The 26,195-nt window shown below is 42.5% G+C and overlaps 6 protein-coding genes across 6 annotated transcripts; 2 read left to right on the top strand and 4 right to left on the bottom strand.

Moving 5' to 3' along the window:
- Positions 1-7,184: 7,184 nt before the first annotated feature.
- Positions 7,185-7,496, bottom strand: LOC309563123 (histone H4; the record flags this gene model as incomplete). The annotated part of the gene is made up of 1 exon (XM_082267438.1): positions 7,185-7,496. The coding sequence occupies one exon, from the start codon at positions 7,494-7,496 to the stop codon at positions 7,185-7,187; it is 312 nt and encodes a 103-aa protein (XP_082123564.1).
- Positions 7,497-11,567: 4,071 nt separating this feature from the next.
- Positions 11,568-12,212, top strand: LOC309563096 (histone H1.2-like; the record flags this gene model as incomplete). The annotated part of the gene is made up of 1 exon (XM_082267411.1): positions 11,568-12,212. The coding sequence occupies one exon, from the start codon at positions 11,568-11,570 to the stop codon at positions 12,210-12,212; it is 645 nt and encodes a 214-aa protein (XP_082123537.1).
- Positions 12,213-13,130: 918 nt separating this feature from the next.
- LOC309563109 (histone H3.2) lies at positions 13,131-13,541 on the bottom strand (the record flags this gene model as incomplete). Its single annotated transcript, XM_082267424.1, has 1 exon — positions 13,131-13,541. One exon carries the CDS (start codon positions 13,539-13,541, stop codon positions 13,131-13,133), a length of 411 nt encoding a protein of 136 aa, XP_082123550.1.
- A 3,177-nt stretch (positions 13,542-16,718) lies between these two features.
- On the bottom strand, positions 16,719-17,099 carry LOC309563114 (histone H2B 1.1; the record flags this gene model as incomplete). Its single annotated transcript, XM_082267429.1, has 1 exon — positions 16,719-17,099. One exon carries the CDS (start codon positions 17,097-17,099, stop codon positions 16,719-16,721), a length of 381 nt encoding a protein of 126 aa, XP_082123555.1.
- A 324-nt stretch (positions 17,100-17,423) lies between these two features.
- On the top strand, positions 17,424-17,816 carry LOC309563111 (histone H2A type 1-like; the record flags this gene model as incomplete). Its single annotated transcript, XM_082267426.1, has 1 exon — positions 17,424-17,816. One exon carries the CDS (start codon positions 17,424-17,426, stop codon positions 17,814-17,816), a length of 393 nt encoding a protein of 130 aa, XP_082123552.1.
- Positions 17,817-19,332: 1,516 nt separating this feature from the next.
- On the bottom strand, positions 19,333-19,644 carry LOC309563118 (histone H4; the record flags this gene model as incomplete). The annotated part of the gene is made up of 1 exon (XM_082267433.1): positions 19,333-19,644. The coding sequence occupies one exon, from the start codon at positions 19,642-19,644 to the stop codon at positions 19,333-19,335; it is 312 nt and encodes a 103-aa protein (XP_082123559.1).
- Between the last annotated feature and the right edge of the window lie 6,551 nt (positions 19,645-26,195).

Below are 26,195 nucleotides of genomic sequence, written 5' to 3'. Positions count from 1 at the left end.
AGAGTAGGGGTGAGAGGGGGCAACCTTGTCTCGTACCTTTATGCAGGCTAAATTCCCCCGTGAGGAGACCCTCCACCACCAGTCTGGCTGTAGGTGCCTTATACATGGAATCAATCAAATGGGTGAAGACCCCAGAGAAGCCCATGTCGGAAAGGACCATCGACAACCAGTGAAAACCCACGTTGTCGAAGGCTTTCTCGGCATCCAGGGTGATGATTGCCAGGTCTTCCCCAGGGTGGAGCCGGGCCTGTTCCAAAACCACAAGATATTTAGCATGGCCGTTCTACCTTTCACAAAACCTGATTGTGAAAGGATTAAATGGATGGCCGAAGAGGGTAAAAGGTTAGCCAATCTGGTCGCCACTAGTTTTGACAAAATGTTTACATCCAAATTACATCCAAATTAAGTAGGGAAATTGGGCGGTAAGCACCTGGGTCAAGAGGGTCTTTACCTTTTTTAGCTAAGAGTTTAATTAAGGCTTGATTACCGGTCGGCAGATATTCGCCGCCTTCCCAAATGTTGGTGTAAACCCGATGTAGAGTGGGTTGGATCACTTCGCGAAAGGATTTGAAAAATTTGCCGGTAAAGCCGTCAGGGCCAGGGGCTTTATTAGAGGGCAGGGATTTTATGACCGAACTCAGTTCATCTGGTGAAATTGGAGCATTAAGAGTTTCCAGCTGTGAAGGGGTCACCTTAGGCAGCTTAGTGCGTTGCAAGAACTCGCGGGTGGTCGGGGGGTCAATGGGGTCTCTAGAGTAAAGCCTGGAATAGTATTCCAGCATTGCCTCACTGATCCACTTAGGGGGAAGTTGAGGGAAATTCAGGAGGTGTGCGATGAGTTTCTCGAAAAATGGTTTGTCCGGTGTGTTCAGAGCATAAACATTGGATATTAACAACTCCGTGGAGCCAATCTGGATGTGAGCCGTACAAAAACGACCATGGTCGTCAGATGTGACTGACAAAACATTACAGGATAGATTTTTATGGATCAGTATAATGACCCCAGCCTTGCGACCTAGAGCTGCTGATCTCAGCACCTCACCCACCCAGAGCTTCCTAAGCCGGTGGAAGCCTGAGGGGGCGAGGTGTGTCTCTTGCAGTAGGGCAATGTCTGCATGCAGTCTGTGCAAGTGACGTAAAATTTTCATGCGCTTGAGAGGGGACCGGAGGCCCTTAACATTCCATGATATTAACTTCAGGGAGGGTAATCAGGGGAGAGAACTGGTTGCAGGAGTGGGAATGAACACGCCTTAGCTGGAAGCTCAGAGAGTAAGTATCTGACTCTAGATGGGGTAAGAGCAAAGATATGCAAATAAATTGGGCCAGGGCCTTCACCACAATTAGTGAGGGAAGCGAGGTAAAGGGTGAGATATAAGGAGAAGGGGTAGGGGAATACAAAAAAACAACATACAAAAACCAGTACTAACTTCTCTTTTTTCCACATGGGGTCACAATCGAGGGGGTCTCCCACTCACAACGGCCCACGCAGATGCACACAAAATCGCCCCAAGGGAGTCAAAGAGGATGACTTCTCCTGCTGTAAAAAAAAAAAAAAACACAGGGGGAGAAATAATGTGTGCCCTGGGAGGGATGGAGCGAGCGGCAGGGCCAACAACCCAGGGGGGAAAAGAAGCATGGCAAAACATAGCAATGTAATCACATGTGAATACATAGAAAAAATAAAACATGTTCCCTAGGGAGCGGAGTCCTGTAAAAAAATGAATAAGGCATGGGAGTGAGGTAATTGAGGGTTTGATCAACAGTCAGGTGAGCGAGTACTCGCGTGAAAGGAGAATGAAGATGGAGGACAAAGTCCAACTACAGTACCTTTAGCTGCAGAACAGGCAGGTCCGAGTCCGAGACCTGGGAAAACATATGTAAAGCATACCACAAAATTACTGCGATTGAAGATTGAACATTGAAGATGCAGGAGAAAGTTCAACGGTGTTTAGTGCGGTAAGACGGATCAGCGAAGCGCTGGCGCTTTGGCGAGTCCTTTCGGGGGCTCCGTTGATCCATAGGTCGCGGGAAAGAGAGAGGCCTAGGGGTAAACTGTTGCTGATTGTCTGGATTCAAAGAGCGCAAATAATCTTCCGCCTCAGAGGGATCCTGGAATGACAGCTGCTCACCAGTAGATGATTTCAGACGCAGAATGGCGGGGTAGGCAAGGGTGAACTTTATGTGTTGTTGGAAAAGCTGGGAGCAGATTTGCTGAAATGCTTTCCGTTTTTTGACACTTCAATGGAGTAATCAGCAAATATTAAAACTTTGACCCCATCCACCTGAAGGGATTTGGATTGTCTGTATTTCTGCAGTAGCAAGTTCTTGTCAGCATAATTAAGAAATTTAGCAATGATGGGCCTAGGGGTCTTGCGGTCCTTAGAATGAGCCCCAATGCGGTGAGCTCGTTCTACCACATGAACACCGGTCAGACCAAGCGCCTCCGGGATGCGGCGGGAGCAGAAGTCAATCAGCTCTGAAGAAAGTAGCGATTCTGGGACTCCCACAAAACGCAAGTTGCTGCGTCTGGCTCGGTTTTCCAAGTCTTCAAGTTTCTGTGACAGGAATACATTCGTCTTTTCCTGCATTTGTTCTTGGGCCTGCATGTGATAAAGTTCATCCTCCAGGCTGGAAATACGCTGCTCAGCCTCGATTAACCTGGTGACATGTTCCCCCAGCTCCTTCTTTATTTGCAGCATGCCAGACTGCACTGCTTTCTCCACAGTGCTTTGTATGGTAGGGGATAGGAGAGAGGCAACAGCCTGTGCGATCCGTTCAATGAACCCCGGATCGATGTGCGGAGTATGGGAGGAGGAGGGGCCGCCCACCTCCATGGCTGGCTCCGAGGCCTCTGCCGGCTGCTGTGAGGAAAGCGCGGCTTGGACAGCGGGCGGTTCCTGGGCTGCCCGCGGACCCGATTTCTCCAGGAAACGATCCATCGTGGTGGCGGGTGAGTGCACGGCCGGGCTGCGGGTCCCCGATGGGTACAATAGCGGGCGAATGGCAGATTTTTAAGCCGGGCGCGGGAGCTGAGGTGGAGTGTGACTACTCCATGCGGCGCCGGAACCGAAAGCCATGTTTTTTAATTACCCTGTGACAAAAGTCTCTAGAGAATTGCAGTATATCTGGAAAAAAGGTATACAACACCTCACTTCAATCTGTGGTATTGGGGGGCCACAGTTTTATCACACCAGTTCTACAAATAATTGGCTAGTAACTGTTGTCACTGTGTGTAGCACAGTTAATACAGCAACAGAGGCCAAAAGTTTACAGGACTAAAATACACTCTTAGAAAAGTATACTGTTAAATAACATGCCACTTCAATATGTGGTATTGGGGGCCACTGGTCTATCACACCAGTTGTTCAAAAAATTGGCCAGGGAGTTTGGCACTGTGTATATCAGATTGAATGCAGCAAAAGAGGCAATATTGTTGCAGGACACAAATACACTCGTAAAAGTATACTCAGATAACACCCCACTGCAATATGTGGTATTGGGGGGGGGGGGGGCAATTGGTCTATCACACCAGTTATAATACATTAAAAGTGCTTTTGTCACTGTTTGTAGTCAGGGCTAGCCTTAGGTGTTCAGGCGCCCTGTGCGAGCTAATCCTGTGCACCTTTTTTGCACTTTATTTGACTTTTCTTTTTTATGATCACTAATAACTTAGCCCCCCTTACATCAGAGAACCCCTGCACATCAGAGACCCCCCACACAAAATCCCCTTAATTTAGAGCCCCCCTACATCAGAGAGCCCCCCTCACATCAGCGACCCACCTCACATCAGAGACCCCCACACAGAGCCCCCTCACATCAGAGACCCCACACACAGAGCCCCCCCCTAAGGCCGGCCCTGTTTTTAGTATTGCTGCAGCAACGCTCAGTCACCACACTTGTCACAATGCTGCACAGTGGACAATAATACCACTGATCCACTATAATATGCTTTCTACGAACTATATTATACCGTGGATTACCCTCCCCCCCCCCCCCCCCCTTACATGGTGCACTGCACAGCAATACCAAAAAAATTGCAGCCCTTTAAATGGCTTTTGTGGACATTAACAGAGTGATTTGTGTGACTGTTGCCGATCTCTAACTTCCCCTAAAGCACAGACTGGATACCTGTCCTTAAACTCAAAAGAGACTGTAGTAGACCTATACCGAAATACCAGCCCTGAAAAGGACTTTTGTGGACATTAACAGAGCGTTTTGTGTCACTGCTGCCGATCTCTAACTGCCCCTAAAGCACTGACTGGATACCTGCCCCTAACTTGAAAAAGATACTAGTAGACCTATACCGAAATACCAGCCCTGAAAAGGACTTTTTTGGATCTTAACAGAGCTATTTTTCCCTTACAATCTCTCCCTGATGCATGCAGCAGACCTCTCCCTACGCTGACAAAAAGCAGAATGTGAAATGGCCGCCTGCTCTGGTCTATTTATAGGATAGGAGGCATGTACATGTGCTGAAATGTTTCAATGGCTGTCCCGTTCCACCTGATGGCTGTGTCATGGGTCAAAATTCTCCCCAATGTAAACTAATATGGCCGCCACGAACAACACCATGTGTTCGAAAATTGGCGGGTAGCGAACAAGCAAAATTTGCCGCGAACCAACCGCCGGGCGAACCGCAAGGCCATCTCTAGTGGGCACCCCTCCAATCAGATATGGTCACCTCTGTTGTCATACAGGTACCTCTGCTGTGACATGGGCCATGTCACAGCAGAGGTACCTGTATGACAACAGAAGTGACCATATTTGATTGGAGGTGCCCACATCACATCAGCGTGCCATATTCACACCAGGCCAGCAGTCCTCAAATCACACCAAAAGTGTCCAGACCATATATGGAGCTAAGTGCCTGTAACAAAGCTGTATTAGTCCAGACAAGTAACTGTTATGATTGATCTGTTATGACCATAGACACACATGTTTTCAGCATGGCTCTTTATGATGGAACAGATGGCAGAGCAGGAGGATGACAGCAAAATGAGGAGTTTTTAATACAGTGGCCTGTGGGTGTCAAACTGGTGGCCCTGCAGCTGTTGCGGAACTACAAGTTCTATCATGCTTCTGCCTGTGGGAGTCATGCTTGTAACTGTCAGCCTCGCAATTCCTCATGGGACTTGTAGTTCTGTAACAGCTGGAGGGCCGCCTGTTTGACACCTGTACAAGGAACCACAGAACCCAGCACTGCCCTGCTTCCCTATACTGTATGCTGTAACTAGGATAGATTTACAAATCTTACAGAGCAGAAGATATGTATGTCTGCAGAAAGATGGTCTGTGGGTGGTACTACTTTGTTCCTCATTGGTTCTAAAATCATCCTAATAGAGACTATTGTATTAATAAACTCAGAATTCTGTAAAAAAAAAAAAAAAACAGATATAAAAAAATTTGAAAAAAAATGTGTAGATATTAGTAAAGGTGCTACACATGTCCAATGATAAAGGAAACATTTTCTACTTCAAACTTCTATAAAGGACTGTGTGCTGTCCGAGGTGATATTGTGATCAGATTTGTATGTAGCTGATACTTTGTACATATTTTGTGTCATTTACCTATCAGGCAGCTTATGGCTTTATCTATGGACATCAATCTGCTGTTGATGATGGAAATAGATACAAATAGGCTGGGCTGATGGAATAAATACAATGTTTCTTTTATCTTGCTTCTTTTTTCTTGTAAGAATGTGTGAGCGCGGCATAAATGTTTATTCAGCTCTGCCACCTTGTGGTGATTCCTGGTAGAACAGTTGGGTATGTGTGCAGTACAAGGCGATGAATTGGGAATGTATAGAGGCAGAAAGTGGAGATGATCTCCGCAATAAATCTAGAATCAGGACGGTTCGATCCATTCCCCACAGTACTTCTCTACTAAATGTCATTATTATTAGTTTCCCACCCAAGAGCCGGACATAATTGGATTTATTTTCTTTATCAAGTAATATTTTATTGTGATAAATTGTATAATTAAAGTGCACTCTACAGGCAAACACTTTGTCTTCTTATCACACTCAGACTTGTAATACAGGTGAGTAGTAATGAGAGGAAATGTGATCACAGAACTTCATTCTCTCTCATCTCTTTTACTTCCAATCTATCTATGCTGATCGTCTACTCACCGCTAAACTCCTCCAACCAAATCCATTCCTCCTACGTCACATCACATTATAATTCATAGTTCAGGACATTATTTACTCTCTTGGCTATTAATAGACCACGCCTATAATGGATCAGAGTTGCTTCTTTTAAATCTCCCGCCGTTATTCGACTGGCCAATAGGAAGATTCAGCCGCATTATCCCGCTAAACTCGACATTGTAGAAGTTCTATTCATAGATTCGCTCATCTTCCTCCAAATCACATCACTTGTGTCGCCTTTCAGGTTCCAAATATTCAATCAATTATTTTCTATTCCCAAACACCTCCATCCTTTAATTCTGCTGAATAATTTCTGGAGATCAGAGATCATTGAATATTAAATACCAAACAAACATCCCCCATCTGAAAAGGAACACAGATCTCAGATCCCCCTTCACACTCCTTGGAAGAAAAATACATTTTATTATGGGAAGAAACCGCCCAGAACTGTGATTGGTGCAATTTTCACATTTTAAAATTTAAATTTCCCGCCGGAATTCTATGGAACGTTCCAATTATCTCAGATAGAATAATCCGACACTAAAATCTGATATCTTTTCCTCCGGGAACATCGATCATCCGTCCTCTGAATTGTCGGGCAGTTTATCTAACCAAGAATAATAAATACGTTAGAAATATTAGGTTCAGTTTCAACATAAACGATATATTCTCCTCACCCAGCAGCCAGCTCGGAAAATCGGCTCCATCACCCGGAGTGCGGACTCTACAATCAACTATAACAATGCATCAACTGCCCAACCAATGTAATTTGTAATATTGTTCTGTTCTTCCATAGCTTTGTTAAACGTAAAACAGATCGAACAATCAGATCGCAGAGTGTATGGGCAGCTAGACATCGCAGCACTCCATTTCTTAGTGAAAAGAAATGAGCGGCAGTTCCTATGGTTACACAATAAATGTGTAGAAATGAGTGTTGGGAGTTGTGAATGATCAGCCCTTTGTGTGAGAAGGTGGGTGGCCCTGAGAAGGACCTTTGTTGTGATGAAGTGGGGTAAGCGGTGGATGTTGGGGTTTTTTAACCTCCGAATCCGTAGAGAGTGCGCCCCTGGCGTTTGAGAGCATAGACGACATCCATGGCGGTGACGGTCTTCCTCTTGGCGTGCTCGGTGTAGGTGACGGCATCGCGGATGACATTCTCCAGGAAAACCTTCAGCACTCCGCGGGTCTCCTCATAGATGAGTCCGGAGATGCGCTTGACACCCCCTCTGCGGGCCAAACGTCGGATAGCGGGTTTGGTGATGCCTTGGATGTTGTCCCGGAGCACCTTCCTGTGCCGCTTAGCGCCTCCTTTCCCCAGACCCTTCCCTCCTTTACCGCGACCAGACATGATGATTCTCTGCTACAAAGACAGACTGAGCTCAGCTGTCTGCCCGCCCGCCTTATATACAGCCTGAGCGGACCAGATGGAAACCTTCCTGGGAAAGAGGCGGAGTCACACCATTCATTAAAAAAATAAGACAATTTAATTCATTTATAAGGCACCTAATTATTATATTATATGCCGATACATTAATGCAACAGCAATACATTTCCGGAAGATGCATTTATTCCTTCTTATCATGTATTTCTATTTATAGCTGGAGATTACACGGAGAAAAGGAATCTTTAACACTTCATAACAGAAACACAATCACCAGTTTTAATTGTTCAAAGTAATTTAATATTTATAAAATATTGTTTTGAAAAGGAAACAAGGACACGTTTTCCCGACATCTCACCTTCCTGGGTGTAAGGCTGGGCGGACCTGATGGGAGACATGCTGAGAAGGGGGCGCTGTCAGTCATTTATTACACTGCAGATAATTGCATTTATTTAGAATATTGTAATGAATGGAAACGGATGTAATTTATCAGAAGCGAGATATTTTCTTTATTGATTCATTGTACATTTTTTCTGACATGTCATAATTTGATATATTTATATAAGTTTTTTCTTTCTTCATTTACTAGTTGGAAACATTGTTAACAGTTTGCTGATTTTAAAGTTACAAAGAGGGAGCCGATCAGACATGAAACATTTGTTTCATTGTACATATGTATTTGGCAGTGTCATCATTGCTACATATCTCTACCAGCACTTTCACTTTTTTACTCTAGTTTTAATATGGGGAAAATCTGTAACTGTTACATCTCTGAAAAAGGGAACATTAATTATCGGCCAGTTCCACGATCATATACAGATGTGATGATGAAACGTGTAATACTTTTTATCCCATCATATAGAAAGGTAGAGATCTATGAGAGAAGTCATCTCACTATCATGTTCTCTGTGTAGCAGTGTGTATGTGTGTGTGTGTGTGTGTGGGGGGGGGGGGGGGGGGTTGGATTCTGCATTCTGAGGACTTGGAATAAAAGAGAACATATGGAAATGTTTTACATTATTCAATCATCTTCACATTCCATTTCTATTCATCTTCTTGATAATAAAGCATTGATGAGATTTCTCGGATAAATGTCTCATCTGATGATCTCAGGTCTCAGTGTCGGATTTGGCGGTATAATAGGGCTGAGTATTTCTCTGTAACGTTCTTCACAATTCAGGCGGCAAATTTAAAAAAGAGCTATGTGAAATCTGGGCCAATTAGAGCCGTGGGCGTTTCCCTCTTAAGCCTCTACTTCATAGAAATCTATTCTGAGATCTTTCTCCGTTTCCCCCCGAGAAAATACTTGTTCAGTAGACTTTTCATTGATCTCTATAGGAAACATTCTCTAGCAGGGCGGATTCTGTATTGTAAAGTAAAAGAAAAGCTTGGAAGAAATGTGACATTTATATTTCTAACGTATTTATTATTCTTGGTTAGATAAACTGTCCGACAATTCAGAGGACCGATGATCGATGTTCCCGGAGGAAGAGATATCAGATTTTAGTGTCTGATTATTCTTTGTGAGATAATTGGAACGTTCCATAGAATTCCGGCGGGAAATCTGAATTTTAGAATGTAAAAATTGCACCAATCACAGTTCTGGACGTTTTCTTCTGATAATAAAATGTATTTTTCGTCCAAGCAGTGTAAAGGAGGATCTGAAATTTTTGTTGCTTTTCAGATGAGGGATGTTTGTTTGGTATTTAATACTGAAAGATCTCTGATCTCCAGAGGATATTCAGCAGAATTAAAGGATGACGGAAAATGAAAACTAACCCCTATAAGGAGATCACATCGTTCCTTATACGATATAAACAATTAGATGATATATATATATATATATATATATATATATATATATATATATATATATATATATATATTTATTCTAATTTGAACAGACAGGTGTCATTATAGCACATTGTCCCCCCACCCGGATCACAATCTTAGGTGTATAAATATACGATCAGATCTCCTAAACATGTATGTCCGGCTCCTTCTTAGGCTCTGGGAAGATCTGTTGGATTTGGAAATAGAAAATAATTGATTCGGATTACTTGGCGCCAGACTTGTGTCAGTAATCATCGAGAATTTAACCGGTTTGGAAGAAATATTTGGAACCTGAAAAGCGACACAAGTGATGTGATTTTGAAGAAGATGAGCAGATCTATGAATAGAACTTCTACAATGTCGAGTTTAGCGGGATAATGCATCTGAATCTTCCTATCGTCCAGAAGGAGCACCTTTACTAATATATACACATTTATAGATGAATCAACATTAGCAGATTAAAAACTTAAAGTGTTAGTAATAAAGGAGCTAAGGAATAAAGGCATCCTCGTAGGGTGGTACTGTAAATGCGAGCATAAAAAGGTGCCACATCCCAAATTGAATAGCAAAATTGATCAGTGAACTCTTATGGCCTGTTTAGGCACCAAACTACACAAAATGTCTTACAAATGATACATTTTATTGCATTTTGTTCTTGAAATAGAAAGAGCAAATAAAATACTTGCGGTATGATACAACCCAAATATTCATAGCCACATGACCTTATATATACAGACCAATAGCTTACATGCCCGTACTTCTTGAATTGTATATTTGTTTGCTCTCTGAGCAATCCAATTTGTATACATGCTATACTTTGAGAATGTATCTTCTCATTTCATTTTTTGTTTCCTTTACATCTTTAAAAAAAAAAAAAAAAAATCAAATACAAAATTAAAGTAATAATAATAATTTAAAAAAAAAAAAAAAAAAAAAAAGATCACTTAAGACACATACTTTTTTCTTTATTTTAGTTGGAGTGGAAAGGGATAGGACCCCCTGACAGGTTTTTAATTCTGCTTGTGTCCCCATTGAGGGGGGTATTTACCCTCTCTATCTGTCCTGTTTACCATTTTCACTGAGCTTGAAAGTAAAAGAAAATCTCAAATGTTGGGTTATCACCGGAACAGTAGTAGAGTGGAATTCTTTCACACTGGACACTAGTTCTGGTGTGAATCAGGGATCCCCTCACTTTGCAAGGATTTCTTCTCACTCCCCGTTTAGCTATGGGACCAAAGATGGTAAAAATACATTTTTCATGGGGTTTATTATAACCCTCCCTTATTTTATATATTGAAATAAAATGGAAAAATAAATAAAAAATGATTATTATTATTAATAATAATAATAATAATAAAGACGATTAACACCAACCTCTGCCTTACTTACATCCTCTTTTTGCCCCGTGTGAAGGAATGTGTAGATGTTACCTCTGATTCTAGATACAAGGAAACATTCTACCTGAGTAGTCTATATAGCTGTGTAGTAATATGTGCTAATAAAGTTACTCAGAATATCCAGTGACAATATATTTGTAATGATGAGCAGAAAATGATACAAAGATGATGAGAACATGTAATGTTTAATGTACTGACACCTTCGAAATCTCTAACAATCTCTCCCATCACATCACACAGGGATCTGATGTCCCCGGCTGATGTTTTTGTTCCAGGCTCCTTCTACTCAGCTATAGACGAGCAGATTTGTGTGTTGGAGGGAAATGTTTCCTGATCTTCTCTCTTCACTCATGTAATGTGAAGATGATTGTAGTTGGAGATGTGAGAAGATTGATTTCTGATAGGAATGTGTGTAGAAAAGCAGGTAGAAGGAAGAATGAGACACACACTCAGGAGGTTGGAGGTGTTTGCAGCCTCTGTGTTCAGCCTCCTGAGCAGATGATGAGAGCGGTAAGTGAGAGATCGATAAGTGACAGTCCAGTGAGCAGATCGGGTCCCCGATAAAGATCGGCCATCCTTCCATTTCATATTAAAATCGTTTATCTCTCTGACGGGGAAACACAAGAAGAGAGAGAAGATTCTCCAACACTGAAATAAGAATTAGTGGGCGTGTTTAAGGTGTAACCAATAGCAGCGCAGAAGACAAATTCTATATCAACCAATAGCGGCGCAGAACGTCTGTATATAAGGCAGAGCGCCATCCCAGAATGATGTTTCTATTATCTGTTTTAAAAACTCCCTGAGAATCATGACGGAGACTGAGAGCGCCCCAGCCGCCGCTCCTCCAGCGGAGCCCGCCGCCAAGAAGAAGGCGACAGCCGGAGGAGGGAAGAAAGGCAGCAAGAAGCCGTCCGGTCCCAGCGTGTCCGATCTCATCGTCACAGCCGTGGCCGCTTCCAAGGAGCGCAGCGGGGTCTCCCTGGCCGCCCTCAAGAAGCTCCTGGCCGCCGGAGGATACGATGTGGAGAAGAACAACAGCCGTCTGAAGATCGCCGTCAGGGCGCTGGTGACCAAGGGGAACCTCGTCCAGGTGAAAGGACATGGAGCCTCCGGATCCTTCAAGATCAACAAGAAGCAGCAAGAGGGCGACAAGGCCAAGAAAACCGCCAAGAAGCCATTGGCTGCTGCTAAGAAGCCGGCCAAGTCCCCCAAGAAACCGGCGGCCAAATCACCCAAGAAGCCGGCGAAGTCCCCTAAGAAGAAGGCGGCCAGCAAAGCGGCCAAGAGCCCCAAAAAACCGGCAAAGGCTGCAGCTGCCAAGAAGGCGACAAAGAGCCCCAAGAAGCCCAAAGCTGCAGCCAAACCGAAAAAAGCCGCCAAGAGTCCGGCTAAGAAGGCGGCCAAAGCCAAGACAGCAGCCAAGCCCAAGAAGGCCGCTCCGAAGAAGAAATAAATCCCAGCAGCCGGAGATCTCCATCTACACCCCCCAAAGGCTCTTCTCAGAGCCACCCACCTCCTCCTAACAGAGCTACACATACCTGCCTACACCCCACCTCCTAACAGCTACACCTACCTACACCCATCTCCTCCTATCAGAGCTACACCTACCTACACCCATCTCCTCCTATCAGAGCTACACCTACCTACACCCATCTCCTCCTAACAGAGCTACACTTACCTCCTCCTAACAGAGCCACATATGATATTTCAGTATGTAATGCGGCCATTATGAACGTTCTAAGAAGAATCATTGTAATGATCGTGAGATCTCATCCTCCTCTATGGGCTGATCGATCCTCAGATCTCTAAGCACTATTCCTAGCGATTCTGTTTGGAATAAGAAATGACGTTTCTAGAAAATACAAGAATGTGTCTCCTGAGAGAATCCAAACATTGTTCAATCTGTTCCTAGGAAGTGATTTGTTTTACCGTTAAATATTGTCCCAATGTATCTCTTAGGGAAGATATTGAGGAAGTGTGAATTGTTACTCTGTAATTGTTAGTAATGTTACAGATGAGTTCCATTGTATTTAGGGGACAATAAATCGGTAAAAGGATCTCCTTTATAGATGAGAAATGTGAATTTCTCTGGGATCGGTTTAGAAATGTTACAGATGAGATTTACTTCCACACTGAGGATCGGAGCGGAGAGAAAAGAGAAATGCAGTGAAGCTGATGGCCGGGAAAGTGTAGAAATGTAGTAGCGGGGATTGGCAGCATGTAGTAGGGGTGTAGAAATGTAGTAGCGGGGATTGGCAGCATGTAGTAGGGGTGATGAGGTAGTATGGAGCTCTTTGTGAGGCGGATGTGGTGGCTCTGAAAAGAGCCTTTGTGCTTTGTAGAGATAGTATGGAGGGAGATAAGAATGTATTTAGGCCCTCTCTCCGCGGATGCGGCGTGCCAGCTGTATGTCTTTGGGCATGATGGTGACCCTCTTGGCGTGGATGGCGCAGAGGTTGGTGTCCTCGAAGAGTCCTACGAGATAAGCCTCGGAGGCTTCCTGCAGAGCCATGACGGCGGAGCTCTGGAAGCGCAGGTCGGTCTTGAAGTCCTGGGCGATCTCTCGGACGAGGCGCTGGAAGGGCAACTTGCGGATGAGCAGCTCGGTGGATTTCTGGTAGCGGCGGATCTCCCGGAGAGCCACGGTGCCGGGCCTGTAGCGGTGAGGCTTCTTGACTCCGCCGGTAGCCGGGGCGCTCTTGCGGGCGGCTTTGGTGGCCAGCTGCTTGCGGGGAGCCTTCCCTCCGGTGGACTTACGAGCGGTCTGCTTGGTTCTTGCCATGGCGGAAAAACTCTTCTAATCTCCAGACGGAACAGAAGTGTGAGAATACGGGCTGTGCGGCGTCTATTTATACAGACCGCGCTCCGCGTTTATTGGTTAGTGCTGACCACGCCTTCTTAGGTTTAATTGGACTATTTCTTAGAGCTCTAATCAGCCAATGACTGAGTTGTGTGATTCAGCTTTCAGTAGGGCGGGGCTTTCCCAGCAAGAGGTCACATGGGGCAGATTAACCCGAACCTGCCCGGAAAGCTGTGCGCGCCATTCCTGAAATAGGAGACATTAGAAATATTGTGAAGATGAAATGCTTTGTGAAATCCACTAAAGGACAATTTTACTATAAACTGCCCAGGAAGGATCATCGGGAAATGTTTTATTGAATCGGAAATAATTTCTGGCTTTATAAAGTCGTTTTTTTCTTAGTGATCAGTAAGGTGTCAGAGTTTAGATTTGATTTTCAGGTAAAATCTCTAATGAAGGTTTCTATGAAACGTGTAATACTTCCTATCCCATCATATAGAAAGGTAGAGTTCTATGAGAAAAGTCATCTCACTATCATGTTCTGTATGTAGCAATGGGGGAAGGGATTCTGCATTCTGAGGACTTGGAATAAAAGAGAAGATATGGAAATGTTTTACATTATTCAATCATCTTCACATTCCATTTCTATTCATCTTCTTGATAATAAAGAATTGATGAGATTTCTCGGTTAAATGTCTCATCTGATGATCTCAGGTTTCAGTGTCGGATTTGGCGGTATAATAGGGCTGATTATTTCTCTGTAACGTTCTTTACAATTCAGGCGGCAAATTTAAAAAGGAGCAATTTGAAATCTGAGCCAATCACAGCTGTGGGCGTTTCCTTCTTCAGTCAATAATGTCTTTCTTATAAGGATTTTAAAGAAATGCATTCTGAAATCTTTAATCGTTCCCCCCCCCCCCCCCCAAAAAAAAAAAAAATACTTGTTCAGTAGACTTTTCATTAATTTCTATAGGAAACCTTCTCTAGCAGGGCGAATTCTGGATTGTGAAGTAAAAGAAAAGACTGGAAGAAATGAACATTTATATTTCTAACGTATTTATTATTCTTGGTTAGATAAACTGCCCGACAATTCAGAGGACGGTTGATCGATGTTCCCGAAGGAAGAGATGTCAAATTTTAGTGTCGGATTATTCTATTTGAGATAATTGCAACGTTCCATAGAATTACGGCGGGAAATTTGAATTATATAATGTGAAAATTTCACCAATCACAGTTCTCTGTCTCTAATTCTGCTGAATATCTTCTGGAGATGAAAGGATGGAGGGAAATGTCAGCCAGTCCCTGTAAGGAGATCACATCCTTCCTTCACATTAAATACGATATAAACAAATATAATAACTAAATAAATATATAGCACGTTGTTCCCTCAGCCGGGTCACAATCTTAGGTGAGGAAATCTACAATCAGATCTCCTAAACATCTATATGCCGCACTCACACATTCTTACAATAAAACATCCTCCACAATCTCCCGCCTTACATTGTTACTTTATCTCAAATCACACGTTGGGAAGATCGCGGAGCTTTTATCCCACAACACAATGGAGGAGAGAAGCAAGAGAAACGATACATTGTATCTATTCAATCAGCCCAGCCAAATCTTTGTCTATTTGTATCTATTTCCATCACCAACAGCAGATCGATGTCCATAGATTAAGCCATAAGCTGCCTGATAGGTAAATGACACAAAATATGTACAAAGTATCAGCTACATACAAATCTGATCACAATATCACCTCAGACAGCACACAGTCCTTTATAAAAGTTAGAAATAGAAAAATGTTCCTACGTCATTCCACATGTTTAACACAATTACTAATATCTACACATTTATAGATGAATCATCATTAGCAGATTAAAAACTTAAAGTGTTAGTAATAAAGGAGCTAGGGAATAAAGGCCTCCTCACAGGGTGGTGCTGTGAATGCGAGCATAAAAAGGTGCCACATCCCAAATATAATAGTAAATTGATCAGTGAACTCTTATGGACTTTTTAGGCACCAAACTACACAAAATGTTTTAAAAATTATACCTGTTGTTACATTTTGTTCTTAAAACTAGTGATCGACCGTTATAGTTTTTTTTTTTTTTTTATTGCCGATACCGATAGTTTGGTCATCGCATATCGGTAAATATCAACCGATATTTTCGTACATTAAAATAAATAAAAAAAAAAAATATATATATATATATATATATATATATATATATATATATATATATACATATATGTTTTATTATTATTTTTTTTACAGGTACTCTTGTGGAGGGATCTGGGGGTCTAAAAGACCCCAAACCCCTCCTCTGCGCTTGGAAACATTCAAAACGCCACGTTTGGCTGTTTTATATGCTGTAATTTATTAGAATTTTGCGCAGAATGTGGGGAAGTCCCCTCCCCCTCCTTGTAATGGCAGGCTGTCCAATGACTTCATTGGAGAATTGTCTTCTTCTATAAAGGACTGTGTGCTGTCCGAGGTGATATTGTGATCAGATTTTTGTGTAGCTGATATTTTGTACATATTTTGTGTCATTTACCTATCAGGTAGCTTATGGCTTTATCTATGGACATCGATTTGCTGTTGGTGATGGAAATATATACAAATAGACAAAGATTTGGCTGGGCTGATTGAATAGATAAATGTTTCATTTTTCTTGTTTCTCTCCCCCATTGTGTTGTGGGATAAAAGCTCCGCGATCTTCCCAACGTGTGATTTGAGATAAAGTAACAATGTAAGGCGGAGGATGTTTTATTGTAAGAATGTGTGAGTTCGGCATATACATGTTTATTCAGCTCTGCCGCCTTGTGGTGATTCCTGGTAGAACAGTCGGGTGTGTGTGCATTACGAGGCGATGAATAGGGAATGTATAGAGGCAGAAAGTGGAGATAGATCTCCGCAATAAATCTAGAATCAGGATGGGAATAGAAGGAAGGTTCGATCCACTCCCCTCCCAGTCTAGGCGATCTACAGTACTTATCTAAAGATAATTTAAAGAGAAAAGTTTTCTATTTTCTAAAAATTAATTAACTTCCTTAATGACAAAACACATAAAGATCGGAGTAGAGCTCTGCTGTGATGTCTGTGGGTGGCTCTTAGAAGAGCCTTTGTGTGTTGTTGGGGTGATGGATGGGGGAAGGGTATTACTTGGCGCTGGTGTACTTGGTGACGGCCTTGGTGCCCTCGGAGACGGCGTGCTTGGCCAGCTCTCCGGGCAGGAGGAGGCGGACAGCCGTCTGTATCTCCCGGGAGGTGATGGTGGAGCGCTTGTTGTAATGAGCCAGGCGGGAAGCTTCGCCGGCGATGCGCTCGAAGATGTCATTGACGAAGGAGTTCATGATGCTCATGGCCTTGGAGGAGATGCCGGTGTCGGGGTGGACCTGCTTGAGCACCTTGTAGACGTAGATGGCATAACTCTCCTTCCTGCTCTTCCTCCGCTTCTTGCCGTCCTTCTTCTGGCTCTTGGTCACGGCTTTCTTGGAGCCCTTCTTGGGCGCCGGGGCGGACTTGGCTGGTTCAGGCATGATCAAGGATAAGAATGTTTTCTCCGCTCTAAGAAGAGAAAGTGTACTGGCGCCGCCCTCATGTGCTGCTTATATAGGCGGTCCTATGCAAATGAGCCTCCTCCCTCCTCACTCTTCTATTGGAGGACTCAGCCATGTGATGGGGAGTGACGTCATGCTTTCCTACCTCTTTTACCGATTGGTCTAGATACAAACCTAGAGGTTATTGGCTGGCTTCAAACGTGGCCAATCACAGGGCGAGACGTCATATCATTCAGAGTATAACAGGAAAGGGAGCGGCTCCAGCCATTCACATCTCTTTGAGAACTCCATTATCACAGAATCATGTCTGGCCGCGGTAAACAAGGAGGAAAGGTTCGGGCTAAGGCCAAGACCCGATCGTCCCGGGCTGGTCTGCAGTTCCCAGTCGGTCGTGTTCACCGCCTGCTCAGGAAGGGTAACTATGCCGAGCGGGTCGGGGCCGGAGCTCCCGTCTATCTGGCCGCTGTTCTCGAGTATCTCACCGCTGAAATCCTCGAGCTGGCCGGCAACGCCGCCCGCGACAACAAGAAGACCCGCATCATCCCCCGACACCTCCAGCTCGCCGTCCGCAACGACGAGGAGCTCAACAAGCTGCTCGGGGGCGTCACCATCGCCCAGGGAGGAGTCCTGCCCAACATCCAGGCCGTGCTGCTGCCCAAGAAGACCGAGAGCCACAAGGCTGCCAAGACCAAGTAATCCCCAACTCCTCTTCCTCACTAAACACAAAGGCTCTTCTCAGAGCCACCCACAACTACATACAAAGAGCCTCATACCTCATTCTGTGTCTTACAACAAATCACATCTATCACTCAGTAGGAAAAGTTTTTCATTCCTACAAATGCCTCTAAAAAGCAAACAACTTGCTTATTAACCCTTCTAATACCGGGGACTTGTAGTGAGAACATTTCCTACATCTAAAGAGAGCCTTCCACTCATTATTGGAGAATCTCCTTTCTAAAGTTCTCATCTCCCTCCAGGAACTCCTCGTCATTCCCCATCCTTTATTCCTGCTGAATGGATTCTACAAATCAGCAATTACCAAACAAAACATCTTCCCAAGGATCTCCAATATCATCCAAGTCAGGATTCTCCTGTAAAGGAAGAAAAAACGTTCAGAACTGTGATTGGCTCAAATTTCCCGCAGGAATAGCATGGAAAGTTACAATCCTCCCTGATTGGCTGATCTGACATAAAATCTCCCTTCCGGGGAAAATTCATCAACGGTCACCCTCTGCTTCCAGGCAGTTTTATAAGCATTGAAATGTTACATTGTTTTAGGGTTTGATTTTACTACAGAATCCTCAGCCATTACTGGCGGATGAAAGGAACGCCCACAGCTCTGATTGGCTCAGATTTTAAATTTGCCCGCCTGAATTGTGGAGAACGTTACAGAGAAATAATCAGCCCTATTATACCGCCAAATCCGACATTTATCCGAGAAATATCAACACTTCATAGTTTTATTTTCACCGCTTAGTGAGGAATGACTACAAATGGAATCTGAAGATGAAAGAAAAGAGAACATATGAAAATGTTTTACATTATTTAAAGTCCTCAGAATCCCCCTCCCCCACACACAACATGAGAGGACTTCTCTCATAGATCTCTACCTTTCTATATGATGGGAAATAAAGGATTGCATGTTTCATTATCAGATCTGTGTAGAACTATATCTCCCCTCTGCCTGATATACAATTTGTACATATAGCAGATGCACAGATTTCTTCTTCCTGTATTACAATCGGAATGTTCACAAAAATTCCATCTTTGAAACATTCTATTTCTAGAATCATCTCAGTATTAGTGATCTCCATTCTTTTCATAATGAAATATACATTTGTAGGTTCAGTTCCAGGATAAACTATGATCTATTCTCCTGACTCAGCAATCGGCTCCACCACCCTGAGTGCTGACTGTACAATCTCCTATAGATCTACTGACCGCCCAATAAGATTCCACATATAATATTGTCCTGTTCTAACATCTATTGTTCAATCTGCTTTATGTTTAGCAGAGTGTATGGGCAGCCAGACATCGCTCCATTCAATTTCTTACTGAAACAATTAGCGGAAGTTCTTATTGTTACACGATAAATATATAGAAATTACATTTCTGAGTTATGAATCATCATCAGCCCTTTGTGTGAGAAGGTGGGTGGCCCTGAGAAGGACCTTTGTTGGGGTGAAGTGGGGTAAGCGGTGGGTGTCAGGGTTTAGCCTCCGAATCCGTAGAGAGTGCGGCCCTGGCGTTTTAGGGCATAGACGACATCCATGGCGGTGACGGTCTTCCTCTTGGCGTGCTCGGTGTAGGTGACGGCATCGCGGATGACATTCTCCAGGAAGACTTTGAGCACTCCGCGGGTCTCCTCATAGATGAGTCCGGAGATGCGCTTGACACCCCCTCTGCGGGCCAAACGTCGGATGGCGGGTTTGGTGATGCCCTGGATGTTGTCCCGGAGCACCTTCCTGTGCCGCTTGGCGCCTCCTTTCCCCAGACCCTTTCCTCCTTTACCGCGCCCAGACATGATGATTCTCTGCTACAAAGACAGACTGAGATCAGCTGTCTGCCCGCCCTCCTTATATACAGCCTGAGCGGACCAGATGGAAACCTTCCTGCGAAAGAGGCGGAGTCACACCATTCATACAAAATAAAGATAATCTTATTCATTTATAAGGCTCCTAATCATTATATTATATTCAGATACATTAATGTTGCATTACATACACAGCAATACATTTCCAGAAGATTCATGTATTCCTTCTTCTCATTTATTTTCGATTTATTCCTGGAGATTACACGAACAGGAAACTTAACACTTTATTACCAGAAACAAAGTAACCAGTTTCATGAAATTGTTCATAGTAATTTCATATAATTTAAATTTATAAATATTGTGAAAAGGAAACAAAGACACACATCTTCAGACATTTCACAGGCTGAGCGGACCTGATGGGAGACATGCTGAGAAGGGGGCGGGGTTCAGTCATTTATTACACTGCAGAGAAGTTAATTTATTTAGAAGCTTTTAAATGTTTTACTGAATAGAAACGGGTGTAATTTATCAGAAGCGCAATGTTTCCTTTATTGATCCACTGTACATTTTTTTCTGACATATCATGATGATATATATATATATATATATATATATATATATATATATATATATATATATATATATATATATATATATATATATATATATATATATATGTATGTATATTTATTTATTTATTTCCCTTACTTAGAAACATTGTCAATATTTTGCTATTTCTATTTACAAAACGGGACCGATAAAATAGAAACATTTGTTTTATTAATTCATTGTACATATGTATCTGGCAGTGTCATTATTACTACATATTTCTACCAACACTTTCACTTTTTTATTCTGGTTTTAATATGAGGGAAATCTGTAACTACTTCATCTCTGAAAGACAGAACACTAATTATCGACCAGTTCCACGATCATATACAGAAGTGTATATGTTAATTTTCTCGGATATATGTCTCATCTGATGATCTCAGTGTCGGATTTGGCGGTACAATAGAGCTGATTATTTCTCTGTAACGTTCTTCACAATTCAGGCGGCAAATTCAAAACAGAGCAATATAAAATCTGAGCCAATCAGAGATGTGGGCGTTTCCTTCTTTAGCCAGTAATGTCTTTCTTATAAGGATTTCAAAGAAATGTATTCTGAGATCTTTCTCCGTTTCCCCCCCAGAAAATACTTGTTCAGTAGACTTTTCTTTGATCTCTATAGGAAACATTCTCTAGCCGGGCGGATTCTGTATTGTGAAGTAAAAAAAAAAAGACTGAAAGAAATGTGACATTTATATTTCTAACGTATTTATTATTCATGGTTAGATAAACTGCCCGACAATTCAGAGGACGGTTGATCGATGTTCCCGGAGGAAGAGATATGAGATTTTAGTGTGGGATTATTCTATCTGAGATAATTGGAACGTTCCATAGAATTCCGGCGGGAAATATGAGTTATACAATGCGAACATTGCACCAATCACAGTTCTGGGCGTTTTCTTCCGATAATAAAATGTATTTTTCCTTCCAAGGAGTGTGAAGGGGGATCTGAGATCTGTGTTCCTTTTCAGATGGGGGATGTTTGTTTGGTATTTAATATTCAATGATCTCTAATGCTGTTGAATATCTTCTGGAGATCAAAGGATGGAGGAAAATGACAGCCAGTCCCTGTAAGGAGACCACATCCTTCCTTCACACATAAATACGATATAAACAAATATAAATAAATAAATATATAGCACGTTGTTCCCTCACCCGGATCACAATAGGAAACCTACAATCAGATCTCCTAAACATCTATATGCCGCACTCACACATTCTTACAATAAAACATCCTCCACAATCTCCCGCCTTACATTGTTACTTTATCTCAAATCACACGTTGGGAAGATCACGGAGCTTTTATCCCACAACACAATGGGGGAGAGAAGCAAGAAAAACTAAACATTGTATCTTTGTCTATTGGTATCTATTTCCATCATCAACAGCAGATCGATGTCCATAGATAAAGGCATAAGCTGCCTGATAGGTAAATGACACAAAATATGTACAAAGTATCAGCTACATACAAATCTGATCACAATATCACCTCGGACAGCACACAGTCCTTTATAGAAGTTAGAAGTAGGAAATTGTCCAATAAAGTCATTTGACATGTTTACTAACATCTACATATCTGCATCTACATGCATTTCTTGTTTTGGATAAAATGTCACTTCTCCTGCAGTGAGATAGTCTTGCGGTCTCACTACTGCTTTATTTTTCTCTGTTCTTGTTATTTTGAATTACCTTTTTATTCACAATAAAATATATTGAGGAGAAAAAAAAGGCCTGCATTCTTGCTTATAAGAAAAAACTGACCTGATGGAAGACTGATGGAAGGGGCGGGGTCACAGCCATTCAATGATCTGCAGAGAATTTAATTTACTTAGACACATTGTTAAAATGTTTCCGATTTCTATTTACAAATAAGAGACTGAAATGAAACAACTGTGTTTATTGATTCGTTGTATATATATTTATCTGGCAGTGTCATGATTACTACAGATTTCTACCAGCCCTTTCACTTTTTGTTTATTTTAGGATGTAGGGGGGAATCCGTAACGGCTACATGTCATGTCTGAAAGATGAAACATTAATTATCGGTCAGTTCCCCGATCATATACAGATCTGATAATGAAACATGTAATACTTTATTTCCCATCATATAGAAAGGTAGAGATCTATGAGAGGAGTCATCTCACTATCATGTTCTGTATGTAGCAGTGGAAGGGGGGGGGGGGGGGGGGTTCTGCATTCTGAGATCATATGGAAATGCTTTACACTATTCAATAATCTTCCAATTTTATTTCTGTTTATTCCGTACTAATCAATTAATCTGCCTGAAAATAAAGTGTTACAGATATTTATTGGATACATATCTCATCTGATTATCTCAGTTCTCAGTGTGGGATTTGGTGTTATAATGGGACTGGTTATTTGTCTGTAACGTTTTTCACAATTCAAGCGGGAAGATTTGAAAATGGCTAATTCAGATCTGAGCCAATCAGAACTGTGAGCGGTTTCATTATCAGCCTTCATTGGTCAGCGATGTCTTTATGAGGAATCCAAAGAATTGTATTCAGAGATTTTTCTCGGTTTTCAGCCCAGAAAAGATTTGTTCCATAGACTTTTTATAGATCTCTATAACAAACTATCTCTATAACAGAGCAAATTCTGTATTCTGATGTGCAAAATCAAACCTTAAAACAGAACAATAATATTTCTACATATATATTTCCTGGAAGTGAAGGGACAGTCCCGGAAAGAGTGATATTTTCTATGAATAATTTTCAGTGTCGGATTAGCCGATCTGAGATGATTGAGCAGATACAATGTTTCACTTTTCTTGCTTCTATCCTCCATTGTGTTGTGGAATAAAAGCTCCTTTTCAAAAAAGTTTTTTTTCAGCAAAAACATGCCCCCCTTCTCCTGGGCACCCAGTTCTTCCATGACATATTTGGGCATTCAACTCACCTCCCAGTCCTGGGCAGCACCCTCAAATCTTCAGAAGTATGAGATGAACCCCAAAAACTTGGAAAGGTGGATCTCACACGTACCAACACAGACTATCCCCCAATTTAACTGATCCCCAAAGGTTTTTGATTAAATAGCGGAATAGAAAATATAATCCAAAAAAGTGTATGTATCTCACACGTACACAACCACACTAGGCCCCAATTACTATTGTTTGTACCCCTAAAAGGCTGGATGAGGAGTAGGGGGAGTATGGAACAGGCAGCACCCTCAAATCTTCAGAAGTATGAGATGAACCCCAAAAACTTGGAAAGGTGGATCTCACACGTACCAACACAGACTATCCCCCAATTTAACTGATCCCCAAAGGTTTTTGATTAAATAGCGGAATAGAAAATATAATCCAAAAAAGTGTATGTATCTCACACGTACACAACCACACTAGGCCCCAATTACTATTGTTTGTACCCCTAAAAGGCTGGATGAGGAGTAGGGGGAGTATGGAACAGGCAGCACCCTCAAATCTTCAGAAGTATGAGATGAACCCCAAAAACTTGGAAAGGTGGATCTCACACGTACCAACACAGACTATCCCCCAATTTAACTGATCCCAAAAGGTTTTTGATTAAATAGCGGAATAGAAAATATGATCCAAAAAAGTGTATGTATCTCACACGTACACAACCACACTAGGCCCCAATTACTATTGTTTGTACCCCTAAAAGGCTGGATGAGGAGTAGGGGGAGTATGGAACAGGCAGCACCCTCAAATCTTCAGAAGTATGAGATGAACCCCAAAAACTTGGAAAGGTGGATCTCACACGTACCAAAACAGACTATCCCCCAATTTAACTGATCTCCAAAGGTTTTTGATTAAATAGCGGAATAGAAAATATGATCCAAAAAAGTGTATGTATCTCACACGTACACAACCACACTAGGCCCCAATTACTATTGTTTGTACCCCTAAAACGCTGGATGAGGAGTAGGGGGAGTATGGAACAGGCAGCACCCTCAAATCTTCAGAAGTATGAGATGAACCCCAAAAACTTGGAAAGGTGGATCTCACACGTACCAACACAGACTATCCCCCAATTTAGGGGAAAAAATATATAATAGACAGATAGAGGGAGAGCCGAGACTCAGGAGGATTAGCACAATGTATTTTGGGGTGTCATTTTTGCTATGTGCATACTATGTGTTTGAAATATCTTATAAATCAGGGGTCTTCAAACTATGGCCATCCAGTTGTTTAGGAACTACAATTCCCATCATGCCTAGTCATGTCTGTGAATATCAGAGTTTTACAATGCTTCATGGGACATGTAGTTCCGCAACAGCTGGAGGGCCATCGTTTGAGGATCCCTGTTATAAATGAACAACTTTGTGTAAAAAAAATGCACTTTAATTTTCTTTTCATATTTTCCAAAAACTTGAAAAGAAATTACATGTTCAAAAGACTCATTATGCTTAACAGAATATACGTTTGGGTGTTTACTTTGCTAAATGGGGTAATTTTGTGGGCGTTTCATTTGCACTGGTGCTCAAGGGCCTTCTTTTTTTTTTAAACATCAATTTTTATTGAAAGTTTTTCAGATAATACAGTAATAACAAAGTATTGGGTAAGGCCGTGATTACATAAACAGAAGCATTAACATCAGCTTCAAATGTGCAAATACAGGAAAAATTGTCAATGAGCAAAAAAAGGCATGTTGAGAGCCCCTAACATAGGGAACCCCCAACCATAATTGCATTATAGGCATACCAGTAAGAGTAGTACCTCAATAAACCATGGGCGAGGGCGGACCTAGAACCCGAACGGAGTGGGAAGATGAAAAGAGGAGTACCTGTCCCCCCCAATGGGAACACACTGTGAACAGGTAGTCCCCAGCGTCGCTTACTGGACAAAGCGGGCTTCCACTACCCGCCCCCTCACTCCGGGGTCCAGGCCGCCAGCGTGTGGTGAGCCCATTACGAAGCAAATGGTGAGCACCATTTACTACTAGCAGACAATTGGAAACCTCAAAACATGCCAGACTTGTTGATTACAATGAGAATCGCCATCGCAGCCTGGAGGGAACTACATAAACACACAAATGTAGGAGATGCCCATTGTAAACAAAGACTACCTATCCGACTACTAGACATCTTGATCCCATGTCTATCTACCCTAAAATGGAAGGACAGTGACATCCACTGGATTGACGACCTCTTTAGCGACATCGACTGAAACCATTTACTTCCCTCACTCAACAATACCAAATCCCTCGTTCGGAACTATAGACTTACACTCGTATCTCCACGTTCCTGACTAAAAACCCACCAGCACCCATCACTATTCCATACCCAGTATACCAGTTCCTCACAACCCCTCCTGGGTCGATAAAAGGCATCACCTTCTTCTATAACATATTCCATGCCAAAAAAAACTTTTCAAAAATGAAATCCCATGATTAAGTGGGAGGGCGACCTCCAACGACCTTTCTCACCACAACAGTGGACCCACACCTTCCGGCACTCGTACGGGGTGTCGAAATGCACCAACCACTGGGAACTGTCGTAGAAAATTCTCTCCCGCTGGTACCTTACACCATATAGGCTGTCTCAATTCTACCCAGCACACTCCCCGCTCTGCTGGCGAGGGTGTGGCCAGGTTGGCAACTTATACCACATCTTGTGGACATGTAAAAACCTTACAAGCTTCTGGAACCAGGTCTTTGGCCTCATCTCCTCTGTAACACAATCGCCCATTAAGCTAAATCCGGCTTTGGCACTCAATACCCTGGCCATCGATCTGCTTCCTAGTAAGGTCAGATGGGTTGTTTCACACATTTTGCTGGCCGCTAGGGCCACCATTACTAGGAGATGGAAAAAAAAAAAGAAGCACCAAACCTATTGGAGGTTGTAGCCTCAGTGACACTCACGTTTGAATTTAAGAAATCACTAGCATTACAGTCCCATTCTCTTAGGACACATACCAAACACTGGGAACCATGGATCACTTGGAATGATAAATGAGT

The sequence above is a fragment of the Pelophylax lessonae genome (genome assembly GCF_965119305.1).
Source record: "Pelophylax lessonae genome assembly, chromosome: 9".
Lineage (NCBI taxonomy): Eukaryota > Metazoa > Chordata > Amphibia > Anura > Ranidae > Pelophylax > Pelophylax lessonae.
The sequence above is the reverse complement of the archived record's forward strand: the minus strand, read 5'-3'. Positions and strand labels throughout refer to the sequence as shown.